General features: G+C 30.7%; 3 protein-coding genes across 3 annotated transcripts in view; 2 read left to right on the top strand and 1 right to left on the bottom strand.

Moving 5' to 3' along the window:
• Cyt-b5 (Cytochrome b5) overlaps nt 1-5847 on the bottom strand; it is a 34750-nt gene extending 28903 nt beyond the window's left edge. The window contains exon 1 of the mRNA XM_072524111.1: nt 5598-5847. Within this exon, the coding sequence (XP_072380212.1) occupies nt 5598-5705 (108 nt within the window). The 5' untranslated portion in view covers nt 5706-5847. The remainder of the gene's footprint in view (nt 1-5597) is intronic.
• A 794-nt stretch (nt 5848-6641) lies between these two features.
• RpS27A (ribosomal protein S27A) lies at nt 6642-12684 on the top strand. The gene is made up of 3 exons (XM_072524110.1): nt 6642-6784; nt 9893-10226; nt 12455-12684. The coding sequence occupies exons 2-3, from the start codon at nt 9906-9908 to the stop codon at nt 12605-12607; spliced, it is 474 nt and encodes a 157-aa protein (XP_072380211.1). The 5' UTR covers nt 6642-6784; nt 9893-9905; the 3' UTR covers nt 12608-12684.
• On the top strand, nt 6646-8011 carry Ip259 (NSA2 ribosome biogenesis factor-like IP259). The gene is made up of 2 exons (XM_072524109.1): nt 6646-6784; nt 7169-8011. The coding sequence occupies exon 2, from the start codon at nt 7181-7183 to the stop codon at nt 7958-7960; it is 780 nt and encodes a 259-aa protein (XP_072380210.1). The 5' UTR covers nt 6646-6784; nt 7169-7180; the 3' UTR covers nt 7961-8011.
• Nucleotides 12685-13794: the final 1110 nt, after the last annotated feature.

Below are 13794 nucleotides of genomic sequence, written 5' to 3'. Positions count from 1 at the left end.
GCCACTGCCCTAGCAGCATCAGTTGGAACGAGTGGCATTTTTAAAATCACAAACAATAAATAAGCACTAAAATTTCAACTTAAACAATATTCGCTCACAATGATATAAAATTACAATTTTAATTGTTAATTTTAATTACAAATTGTTCAAGAACTATTATTAACACGGAAACAGATTTGCAACAATGTCGTACTTCGATGACACAAATTTAGGAAACAAACTGTCACAGGTAATGTAAACAAAACAATAAAAAAGGTGGTGGGGTTAATTTTGCTGGTGAGTTAAATCGTCTGTATTGATAAAAAACATGGCTAGTTGTTAAACTACCCAACTTTTGTATTATCCAAAATAAGCGAATGAATCAAAAAACAAAATGTTGAGAAAACATGATTACATGTTTTCAAACAACCTAAACAGTTAGGTTTTAATTTCAATATTTTATAAATGCTAAAATATTCGACAGGGTGATGCAAACTTAAAAAAAAACACAGTTTAATTCGTACACCCGGTATACAATGAAAATTTACCTGTTTAGCAACCATATTATTATAACGATATTGTCAAGGAATAAGGCTATAACATATTAAAAAAATCACTTAAATCGGACAACAGGTTTAGGAGATATAAGACATCAAAAATTACCCATTTTTAAGGTGACCGGTTAATTTTGGCCCAGAGTGTATTATGAATTCTGCAATTTTCAATTTATATAAACCAATAACGAGTAAATATTTGTTTCGTTGGAGATTAATTGCAGTTAATTATTAGAATTTTTTTTGGTAATTGCCCTTTGAGAGATTAGCGGATAGATTTGGCAATTCTCAAATCACCAGTTGCCAGATTGCAACAGATATTTGCAATAATTAAGGTTGCCATTAGTCAGATCCAATCCTTTTTTCCGATTTTCAAAACAATAATTTTCGATAAATTTCAATAACAAAACAAGTTTGAGAAAGCAATAGTCGAGTTGCAGGTGCACACGTTTTATCGGGGCGCGCAATGTTGTATACAAGCGAGTTTTAGCTCAGGTGCCTACCGTTATAAATACAGCTATAACTTCGTTTCTATTTCGAATTTCTTAAAAAAATTTTAGGACAGTATTTCTATGAAGCTAAGGAATATTTTTATGTAAAAAAAACAAAAATCGATCTTTGAAAATTTAGAAAGTAAAAGTCGTCTTAAAGTTTATCAATCGCATTATTTGCATTTGTTGATCTCTGTTATATTTTATCGGCACACTTGCTGGTATCACAGATGCCAGGTGCATAAATTGCTAGACAACAGTGATAATTTAATTTTTAATCTATATTTTCTTATCTATTATCACAAACTTGAGTATCAACATTTATGTAACATACTACAAGGTACTGAAATTGAGATAAAAGAGTAGAAATAAATGTGTGTCATTATAATTGAGTTTCTAATTCAAGATGCTCTCCATAAATATCAATACTTTTTTCTTTTAAAACTAGTGAAGTAGTTTTAAAAAGCAGTTTATCAATTTTTAAAGAGATAAAAATAGATGTTTTCAGAGATAAAAAGGGAAATAATGAGTGCAAGTTAACATAGTAAGCAGGAATAAAAAAAGCTAGGAATGACTGATTAAATACTTCTACTACTGGAAAAGTCATCTGCTATCTACTTGGTCATTATTTTGAAGCATCGTCAATATATTTTCCATGTCAAAAATGTCAAGAAAATATATCTGTTTCTGTAGCAAGGTTGCCATCAATTTAGATATTGTTAAATTCATATTTTTTAAACCTTCATAAAAGAATTGGTAATACTGTCACAGAATATTATCAATAAAATTAAGAATAGTTTTTTAACATTATCTTAAAGTAGATTAGTAAAATTTCACATATAAATATATTTTTACAACAATTTACACATTCACTAGAACTCACACACAATTTTTATGCATGTGGTCCGAAAACAAAATGTCTATTGTCTCTGATTGTTTTTGTCTTTTATGCGAAAAATACTATGTTTTATTTATTCTTCCATACCTATTTATTTTGTGTGTAGGATGAATCGTCCATAACCTGACTATAAAGAAAAGTCCAATTTGAAAGAATTTTCTGACGAACAATTCGAATCTGTTGAAATCAATGAAATCTTTTATATAGTAGTGATAGTGCTGTGATTGATGGAGGAATATTGAGTGAAATGAAAGAAAGAAAAGAAAAATACACAGGTCAAAAAAGGGAGTATACAGGTACAATAAAGTAAAATAGTGTTGTGATCCAGACTATGCCGAATATAACATTGAACTATAGTATCCCAACAGCTTAGCTGAGCTGTCAAACGCACAAGTCCCAGAAGAATTCATTAAGGAAATGAATACAGCTAAAACAACTGATGCATTCCTATAACTGTACAATTTTTACTGGATATCAACAAAGCTGATCAACCTGTAGCTTCTTCTAACATTAATTTTAGATATAGTGATCAAAACAGTAAAAAAAAAGGTCTGTATGCTAATTAGAGTGGATCTAATTATGAAAAGATAACAAATGTGTCTGCCTGGAACCATCATATGTTGGCAATGAATCTTTGGCGAGAAACAATCACAATCAACAAAAACAAAAGCATATGTTATGATACAAAGCAGAAGAAATTCATTGAAATTGATGATCACCAAATCATCAGAGAATATTGGTGAATTCAAGTTGATAGATGACCTATTGTATAGATATCACTTTCAAGTAAAAATTTAAAATATGATTTTTATGTTTTGAAATAGCCACCACAAATGGATTTATTTTATACAAAAATATGCATGCTGAGGAAGCAAATACTTTCAATAATTAAAACATTGAATTTGTTGCCTTCCAATGAAAAACAATCTAAATTGAGCACATGCACCACAAAAAACAAACTGAAGCAAAATAACTAGGAACAAAGGAGAAGAAATTACAAGAAGCACTTGAGGTAAGGTACTTTTTACTCTACTGTGAGCTATATAAAATTAATGTTTGATGAAGATGGTATGCCATACAGAAGCAGTTTCCGAACATAAGAAATCAAGTCTTAGTAGTATTAAATGATCAACTTGAATGGATCATATAAAGATATAAAATATGCCCAAACAAATCAAGAGATTCCAGTTATTGCAAATTGCCATTGCACAAAAGGATAACAATAAAAAAAAGATGATAACAATGAACTAAGATTTCAAGGTTTTCATTTTATTTATATACAATATTAAATTTATTTACATAAATGATTTGCATTTCACTATATATAAGAATGTAAATTTTTGAATTCACTTTTAGGTACAAGCACAAAACATTGTATTACAAGTTTGTTCATTAAATAAGTGACGTAACAAAAACATTTCATGTAGGTAGATGAATCGAAGGCCTCAAGTAGCTATTATAACACAAAAAGTTCTCTGAATTGTGAGGAGATATGCAAAAATGGTAATGGTAAATACTCAAAAGATTCAGTTTTGCATAGTCTGAGCAGCTGCCTATTCCATTGTTTACAAATAAGGGACAGAGTCACAGGAGACCATCATACACATTCTGTATAATGATACATATTTATGAAAAGATTTATTATCTTTGGAGCACTTAGGATATTATACAAGGTTCAAGAATTGATCACAACATTGATATGTTTTAATAATGGTAGAGATAAGAGATAATTCTGGAATTTAAGCTAGTGAATTAATACAGAACAAAATGGAAATAACATATAAATAGAACAGAAAAAATCAACCAAATAAACAAATACTAACTTACAAATTGAATAGCAGAAGGTTACCATGAAACGATAAAGTGAAGTTTACTGACAAAAAAACAAGAAAGTCTAAACCCTAGAATGAACAAATTTGCCATGTATGAGATGGTAATAGCACTTCAATCTAGTACTTATCATTAATTTATTAATAATAGTTAATATTGAATAAAAATTGATATATTTTGTAAATATTTGAAAATTGTCCAAAAAATAAATACCCTTTGGGCAGTACTATTATTTTGTTTAAGATAATTTTAAAAATATCTTGCCATAAATTTGTGGTTAGTAAATATAATACCAACTTTTCATTTAGCTAACTCGAAAATTATGAAACAATTACTAAAAACCTAAAATTTATGCCTCCACTAATTTAATAGAACAAATATGAGGGCAAGTATAAAATTATTTGTAATTTGTTTATTAATTGGCAATAGAACAAAAAAACTCAAAAAATATTGTTGCCATATTTTAGTGAATTTTCAATGAAATTTTACTATTTTTCTGGGCAAAATAAATCATCCACCCTTGCATTCAACAGTTTTTTGGGAAGTCTGTTTTTTCCATCCTATATACATGGCCTGCCCATTGAAGACGCTGTAGGCAGAGATACAGATGGTTTGTTATATAATATATTATATATTTTATAATTGTATCTAATTCGCCACCTGTTGTTCTCATTTATAGGGCCTAGTATTAGTCTCAGTACCTTTCTTTCAAAGATGTCTATGTGGTTTACAAGATTTTTGAGTTAACACCCAAGTTTCACATCTATAGCTCACTATCAGTCAGATTATAGTCGTGTATATTCATCTTAGTTCTTTGGTGTATGTCTCTATATGTAAATATCGAGCTCATAGCAAAGTATGCCGTATTGGCTAGGATGTTTCTTCTGCTAAGCTCTGCATCATCAATTTTGTCCCTTCTGCTGTTGACTCCTAAATTTTGGGGATTCTTGACTGAGGATTTTATTTTTTTTTTCGTTTATTGACAGACCTATTTGTTTAGCATGTGCTTTAAGTTCCATATACATATTCTCACCTGTTGCTTTGGTTCTGCTCATGATATAATTTATCAATATAAATCCTGGACATTTTAAAGTAAATATGAGCCAGCAAGTACAATAGGCTTTTGCGTTGAGACTGATAAACTATCATTTTAAAATATTGCTTTACATATTGTTACATATTACATATACTTATTCAGTATGACATACAATTTTTGAAGATATCGCAAGTTTCAAGTGTGATAAGAGGTTAAAAAAATAAAAATTGAGTTGACATGAAAAAAAAATAGGATAAAATCATATCAAAGTATAAATTTCGGAAATTGAAGGCGACCACCTTGTATCTGATAAACTATTACAAATTTAAATTCAAGACTCATTGTAGATAATGAATTTCTTTCATTTCACATAAAATTTAACATGAAAATTTCAATTGCTATTTAAAATTCAGAATTAGGTATGTACTAAAATCTAATTTGATTAGTATTACTTAGTATGGAATTTTTTGACTATTAGGAACCTTGGACAATTTGTACTTATACAAACGCAAATAGAATGACAATGTTACAAAATATAAATGTAGTTGCCGTTTTAATCATTTACATTAATAATATCGGGTTATCATATATAATTTAAGAAATATTAAAGGAAGACAAACACTCTATAATTAACTGAATGGTACGTAATACTGATAAAGGATTGTGTTAATATAATGAGTTAAATGGGTAGAACATTTATTGATATAATTTGAAGTACAAAATTGCCGTTACATGTTTGGATATATTACAATGATATAGCAGATTTAGTAAAGTAATTAAATGATATTATTAAATAATATATTACTTACCTCATTCAAAAACGGAGTCACATCATAAACATTGTTGTGTATAACTATCCATGTACTTTTATTATCATTGTGTTTTTTAACATCAGCCAAAGAGTATTGTGTGGTCATATTTCTTTTTAATACTAGAAAGCACCGTACCGCCAACAACTAAGTTAATAAAATGCTTAAACAAATCAATGGATTTAATTTTATGATAAGTCGAAACCTTGATCTATGACCGATGACGACGTTTTTCTACGATCACGATCAGACACGAATGACACACGATCACCGATCATCCATCAATCAACCTTTGCGCTTTTGGTTTCAGGTCTACCAACATAGACGATAAATTTCAAAATCGTTGGTATGTTCCACACGAATATACAAAATGCAAAACAAAAAGTTTAATTAATAAATAAACATCAAATTAAAAAGAGATTATCAAAAAGTAATTATTGCAAAAATATTAAACTTAAATTTTAACGATAAATATTTTAAGATACTGAAGAAACATATATGCAAGATTTAATTATTTTAAATATTTAATACCAAAATTATTTAAAAATTGAGTTGCCACAAATAAGAATATTTCAATTTAAAATTAAAACTAGATTTACAACTGAATAAAATCAAACATTGTCGATTGAAATCTGAATAAATCAATAATTAGTTCGATGATCATTTAAATATCAATCAATAAACTATTGATTGAGTAGTTCATAATACGATTGTTACAGATTTTTAATATGTATGAATACTGACAGAAAGGGTAATTAGAAGTTACTTTACATAAAACATACATCATAAAACAGTCTGACGTTGTATTACTTATTTAATTGTGTCACAGAATAATTATTCTGTGATTGTGTAATGTTCAACGTCTGCTGTATAGCCACAGGTGTTTTTAAAATGTTTAGGTTGGTACTTAAACCTAAAATTGTTCTACTAAAATCTTAATACAATTTTATGCGAGCATTGTTTTAAGAGTAATTATTTTATGGTATTCTTTTTATATTGTATTAATGTATTTCATTGATATGATTTCTCAAGGGAAATAGCAAATTCTGTTGGATTTATGTATGTGGTTTCAACATTCACGTACCTGACGTCGTCGTCAAAAGGAAGTAATGTATCTGTCATTTCGTCATTTCCCTTTGTCAATTGTCAGCTAGTTCTTTTTACAGCGTGTTATGGTGGAGTAGTCGGTATGTATTAGAATTTATCTTATTTTTTTAAATATTAGTAGTTAAATATTAAGCTATTGTTGTAAGTTGTTATATATTTGACTATTAGGTAATTCTTTATTAGATTGCTGTATTCATTGTGAAGCCTTTTGCTTTGAAAAAGTGCTTAATAAATTTGCACATGGTTTCACAATATGATTATTTTTGTGTTTGAGTTTTCGAAATAACGCACCTATATTTAGTGAAATTTTTATAAACTCTGTGAATATGACTATTGTAGTCAATCATAACCTATAGTTTTGAGGTAAGTTGAAAATCTTAAATATTTTTGGTTATAGTCATATTCAGAGAGTGAATATGACTATAATACCTAATTGATCAATTCTATATTTCTTTTGATTGCAGATTGTCTCCATAATGCCGCAGAACGAGTATATTGAGCGCCATCGCAAGTTGTATGGTCGCAGACTTGATTATGAAGAAAGAAAAAGAAAGAAGGAGGCCAGAGAGCCCCACAAAAGGGCGCAAGTAGCCCGAAGTCTTCGCGGTATTAAAGCCAAGATCTTTAACAAAGAACGCAGAAATGAAAAGATTCAGATGAAAAAGAAAATCAAGGCTCATGAAGAGAAAAAAATCAAGAAAACGACAGAAAAGGTTTCCGAGGGTGCCTTGCCTGTTTATCTATTGGACCGTGATGTACAATCTAGAGCTAAAGTTTTGTCTAATATGATTAAACAAAAACGTAAAGAGAAAGCTGGTAAATGGGATGTGCCGATTCCAAAAGTCAGGGCCCAAGCAGATGCTGAGGTATTAAAAGTCGTCAAATCTGGAAAAACTAAAAGGAAAGCTTGGAAGAGAATGGTAACCAAAGTTACATTTGTTGGAGAGGGATTCACGAGGAAGCCTCCAAAGTTTGAAAGATTCATCAGACCAATGGCACTTAGATTCAAGAAGGCTCATGTTACACATCCTGAACTTAAAGCAACCTTCTGTTTACCTATCATCGATGTCAAGAAGAATCCTAGCTCACCGATGTTCACAAGTTTAGGTGTTATTACTAAGGGTACAGTTATAGAAGTCAATATTTCAGAATTGGGTTTGGTTACTCAAGCTGGTAAAGTTGTATGGGGAAAATACGCTCAGGTTACCAATAATCCAGAAAATGATGGATGTATTAATGCTGTGCTGTTAGTTTAAGACTTTTCTTGTAGGTTAGGTGTGGTTTATAATAAAAATTTATATTTTTCACTTATTTTATTTCATTTGAGCCTTATTCACAACAAAAATGTTGATTTTTAGATCAAAAGTAAGTAGAAAAGTATATCTATTCTATATTTCAATTGTATTATATTTTTCATATAGAATATGTAGTTCATATGTTGTAATATATTGTAATGTTTTAATTATGGAACTCAGTACTAATAATTTTCAGTGTGTGTAAAGCTTTTGACTTGTTTTTTTTTTCAATAGATTAATACCACAATAGAAAAAATAACTATTAAATATTTTGCAACCAACACCATTGTAGAAGTACATAACAATGATATTGTGACACAGGCTTTTGATTTGAAAGGAAACATTTAACAAAAACATACTTTTCCAATTTTGTGGTATTCTTTGTTTAATAGATGACAAAATTAATCATTTTGTAATGGTTCGGTTACAAAATCCTATGTACTGTTTTATTCATCTTTATTCAGATATTCATTATTATGGTAAAGCAATTATATATGATAGTATTTGTCTTTTCTTCAGTTTTGAATCTTTTTTATCTCGTGAGTAATTTATGAGTTTTAGTGTCCTTCCCATTCATGTTTTTTCTCTCTCCAATGGTCTACAGCCCAAATGGAGCCTTTTCCTCCTCTACTTTCAGGTCCCACGCTGATCTTCAGGTGTCACTTCATTCTCCTACCTTTTCTGTGTCCTTCCTTTCAGTCTTGCCCCCTGCATTCTACTATCTAAGGTCCTTTTTGACAATCTTTTGGTCTCCATTCTCACTTCATGGCCATCCCATCATCCTTTTGAAGTTTTATTAATAAGTGCAAATATCTTACTTAGGACAGACATGGGTGAGTGAAAAGTAAGTTTCATTCCTCTTGCATTTCTAGTTCTTCTGTTCCATCAGTGTTTAACGCAATTCCCATATATGTGAAATTTTCTAGTTTCAATATCATCCTCGTAATTCAACTGTGTCTGTTCCATCTAGCTCTTGCCTGTGCTAAATATATGTTTTAGTCTATATAATTATTTTGTTTTTTTTTTTAACTTAGTTTTTCTATTTCAAATATTTACAATATATGTATCTTTTTGTAGACTGAATTCCTAATTTTCATAATCCAATTGGTGTTTCATGTTAAGTATATTAGTTTTTGCCATTCTTGATTGTATACCAATGAAATTCTTATTTTATACCAGTGTTATTCAATTTTTATTTGCATACATTCAAATCAGGTGATTCATGTCATGAATCAGTATATGTCTCATAAAGTATGTTTGAAATTAAAAAAATAATTTGAGCTTGTCAACAAAAACTTTTATTTCAAGTTTAAAAAAATGCTAACACGACAAAAGAAATTTAAACACATTTAAGAGAAGACAAATTAGTTTAGACAATGTCATGGAGTAACTTTTAAGTTCAAACTATTTTTACAACTAGGATCTTGTTAGTGATTATTTAAGAACTTGTTTTACAAAAGGCATGTATATTTAACAATGAAAGACAAAATTAAATTGTCAGTCTGTAAGTACATTGCTTTTCAAGTTTATAGTCTGAGTGTTTTGTCTATTCTTGTTGCAGGCACAGCAAATTTAAGAGCTGTCTGACTAACTGACTTCGTTGTGTAGATATAATCATTTATGATAATATTTGATGCAGTTATAAGATATGCTGCTAGAAAGAAATAATTCACCATATAGACAAAAAATGTATAATTACTAATACTTCTATGAAAGCTAATGTACTGTGATTATTAGTGTTTAATATCTAGGAAATTTTCATGCCATTTTTATAGATAAATCTTGCAATCAATTACTGTTTAGATATCATAATTAGTTCTAAAAAAAACAGATTTTGTTTCTATTGTGTTATTGGACTGTATACTTTATTAATTTTTATTATTTTTCTTATAGTTGACTCCCCAAAATGCAGATCTTCGTTAAAACCTTAACGGGTAAGACCATCACCCTCGAGGTCGAGCCCTCAGATACTATCGAAAATGTGAAAGCTAAAATCCAGGATAAAGAGGGAATTCCCCCAGACCAGCAACGTCTCATCTTCGCCGGAAAACAACTCGAAGATGGTCGTACATTGTCAGACTATAATATTCAGAAAGAATCAACCCTTCACTTGGTGTTGAGATTGAGAGGAGGTGCTAAGAAACGTAAGAAGAAGAATTACTCTACCCCCAAGAAAATCAAGCACAAGAAGAAGAAGGTTAAGTTAGCTGTATTGAAATTTTATAAGGTAATGATAAAAAAAAATACTTTTTTAAATGAGGTTTTCATAATATAAAATATTATCTACATAAACAGTTATCGTCATCAGCTGTACATCTCTAGGTGAGTTTTAGCTACATTTAATATTTTCTTCCACTGTTGCCAGTCCTTTGCAGTTATCTCCAATTTTTGTACTCCTATTTTGTGTAGATCAGTTGTTACTGCATCTTTCAATTCGCCCTGTGAGTGGAGGTGTGTGATGAGTTGCCTACAAACTACATTCAAGCTAAAAGATTGCTACATGTAAAAATCGGTAATATGCGGAACATATTTCATTGTTTTCCTTAATTTTATAATCAGCATTTATATTTCATTTTATAATCAACTTGTTTGCACAAGTTCAAACAAAATTTGAACAGTTGTTGCATTCTTTTAGCTTGAATCTAGTGTGTAGATAACTTCATCATTAACTGCTGCTCATGCTTAACAGGGCAAATATTTTTCTTAAGGACCAACTACTGACCTATCTTCAGACGTTTCTGAAAATGTATCAATGCTTCTTTGATCACTCAATATTAATACATGTCCTGCTAATCTTATTTGGTTTGTCTTGTAGCATATTATGTTCTCATCTCCATAGAGTGTCTGAGAGTTCCTCATTATCTTCTCCATTCCCTTATTGTCTAGTCCCTAAAGTCTCAAAGATAGTCTGTTGTATCTCCTTTGTAATATCAGTAATTTTGGCGTTTCACTGTGGTTTAGTGTTGCATGTCTCACTTCCAAATGTTATTATGAGTTTAAAGTTGTATTCATTAATGGATAGGTATGTTTTGCCTCTTGGTCTTGGGTTCTTCATAACCACCATTTAGTTGGTATTTTCCTCGTTGACGTTAAGACGGATTTCCTTGGCCCCATTTTTAAATAGAGTGAGGACTTGTAGCTCTGGTGGATTGTGTAATGGTGTCCACATCGTCAGAAGAGCTGGTAGTAATTTTGATTCCTGGGCAGCAAAGCTATTTGTCAGCTCTGGCTCTGCTTTTCTTACTGCATATTCTTGAACAAAGTGCAAGAGGATCTTGTGTAAGACCAGTCAATAAGAAATTCTTTTGAAGATTAATTCTTCTGTGCTAATTGTAATTGCTTTCCAAGGACTCCCATTTCCACCATAGCCTCCTCAAAATCATACACTTTCTTAAAATCTATGAAGATTTGATGTGTCACAGTTATATTTCCAGTTCTTTTCCAAAATCTATCATAGGACAAAGTTCTGATCTATGGTTATTTTTGAGGTCTAAAGTTACAGTGGTAACCACCTATTATTTGCATAGGGAATTAATCTTCTAAGTAATATTATAAATATTGCTTTATATGTTGTATTAACTAAAGAAATTCCTCTATAACTCATATAAATATGTTTTTCTCCTTTTTGGAGATATGACTATGAGTTTCATGCCAGTTTCAGCATTTCCTCTCTTTGTCAGATGTCACTAGTGAGTTGATATCTTCCCAGTTGAAATTTTTCTCCCTCATTTTGAAGTAATTCCGCCTAAGAAACTTTATGTTCATAGACAAAATTGCTGTTTTTGCTTCATCCAATGATTGCTATTTCTGGTTGGCTTTGTCATTGGCTTGAAGGTTTGAAGCTTTGTTGTTGGTCGTTGTTATTGTTAGCTTCTAAGGATTTAACAGCTGCTTCAAGAATTTTATCCAGTAATGACTTTCTCCCCATCGTCTGTAAACAATATAAATCTTGGGCTGTTGATCCTGTTGTCCTTTATTGCTTTTAGCTCCCTGTAAAACTAACAAGATTGAATGGTTTTGTGTTCCTCCTCAAGTTCTAATCATGTTTCTAAATATTGTTTTTTCTTCTCAAGAGTTTCTTCTGTGGGTCTTAAATGCATAGTAACTCAAATCTTTTATTGGCTTTCTGTTTTGTTCAGTCCTGTTCGAACTATGTTTTTCATGGTCATATATTTTGCAATTTCTGGTCCATGGTCAGTTGGAATTTGTTTTGTATTTTTAATTGATACATCTGTTCATTATTATGCAGATTGAGACTTAACATCCCTATTTAACAGTAGAGGTATCTCTAGGAGGTCACCCTTTCATAAACAGTAGATATACCAACATTACATATACATTTTATACTTTTCCAATTATTTAGTGATTTAACTTTGACGCAATAAATGATTTTTTGTATACAAAAAGGATAAATATTTTATCTGATTTCTAATGAGTATTTTATATTAATTTCAGGTTGACGAAAATGGTAAAATCCACCGATTGAGACGTGAATGCCCCGCTGAACAATGTGGAGCTGGTGTCTTCATGGCAGCCATGGAAGACAGGCATTACTGTGGCAAGTGCGGTTACACTCTGGTCTTCTCGAAACCAGGAGACGAGAAGTAGATATATTTTCTTGTATATTGTTTAAGAAAAAAAATGTAAAAACCTTTGTTTTATTTGAATAAAATATTCAAGGGAGATTCCATTGTTTATTATTGTTATAACTTACTTGATAAGCCTAGCAAACAAATGCTATTTTGGACTGAGTAGACATATGAGAAGCAGAAACTTAAGCCAAAAAACAAAAATAACCATATACAAAACCCTTATACAACCAGTGTTGACATATGGGTCGGAGGCATGGACCATTTCCAAGGCACTTATAAGGAGGTACAACTACGAGATATATCACAGATATAAACATATTTGGTGGTAAAGATGTAGTATCCTTTATAAAAATAGGAAGACTAAGATGGACAGGACATCTGGCAAGATCACAGCAGAACAACCCTCCTAGAAGAATCCTTATGTCACAACCTGTGGGAAGTAGAAAAAGGGGTAGACCAAAACTCAGATGGAGGGATGGTGTAGATGAGGATGGTAGACAAATAGGGGAAGCAAACTGGCAATGGATAGAACTGACTGGCGTAATAGACTTGGGAAGGTTGAGGCTCTTTTATAGGGCTGTAGCACCAATGATGATAACTTACTTGATCCTGTTAGAACTGATTAACTGTAATTTTTAAATGGGTGTCATAGTTTAAATATGTTTGTGTGATACAGGTATGAAAAATAGTGAAACTTTAAAATAAATCAAGCAAGTACTATCAAAAAGGCTGAACATGAATCAGATTCCAAAAATGACAAAAACATATAAAGTTAGCTTGAGATTACTAAAGGTTGATCTTTTTTAGTTGTCCTTGTTAATTCACCCAGTTAACTTTGTGGAGACACTTTTGTCACAGTATATTGCCATTGTTTAAAACAATGATATTGCTAAATAATGGATAATGATTTTGTCAAAGTAGGTGAAGAATTGATGAGCAATAACCAGTTCTCATATAAATAATTATGGTTACATATTTCCTAGTGATATATGGGAATCTATGGAACCTTGATGCAGGGTTTACTTGCTTATTAATTTTGAAATTATTTTTATATCCTTCAGACTGAACTCTTAAACCGGCACTGTATCAGGTCCTATTTTTGTTTTGCTAGCCTCACTTGTGTTAATGCTTGTAATGTTTCTTTGGATGTAAACGGTAAAATCCTAAGACAGAACAGTCGAGGAGACACACGAGAAAAGTATC

This window comes from Diabrotica undecimpunctata, chromosome 2, assembly GCF_040954645.1.
Source record: "Diabrotica undecimpunctata isolate CICGRU chromosome 2, icDiaUnde3, whole genome shotgun sequence".
NCBI lineage: Eukaryota > Metazoa > Arthropoda > Insecta > Coleoptera > Chrysomelidae > Diabrotica > Diabrotica undecimpunctata.
The sequence above is the reverse complement of the archived record's forward strand: the minus strand, read 5'-3'. Positions and strand labels throughout refer to the sequence as shown.

What these genes read in the sequence shown, in the direction of transcription:
- Ip259 (XM_072524109.1), top strand. Translation starts at nt 7,181, where the DNA reads ATGCCGCAGAACGAGTATATTGAGCGCCATCGCAAGTTGTATGGTCGC.
- RpS27A (XM_072524110.1), top strand. Translation starts at nt 9,906, where the DNA reads ATGCAGATCTTCGTTAAAACCTTAACGGGTAAGACCATCACCCTCGAG. An exon ending in CTGTATTGAAATTTTATAAG is followed by an intron (nt 10,227 to 12,454) that starts GTAATGATAAAA and finishes TATTAATTTCAG; the next exon opens with GTTGACGAAAATGGTAAAAT.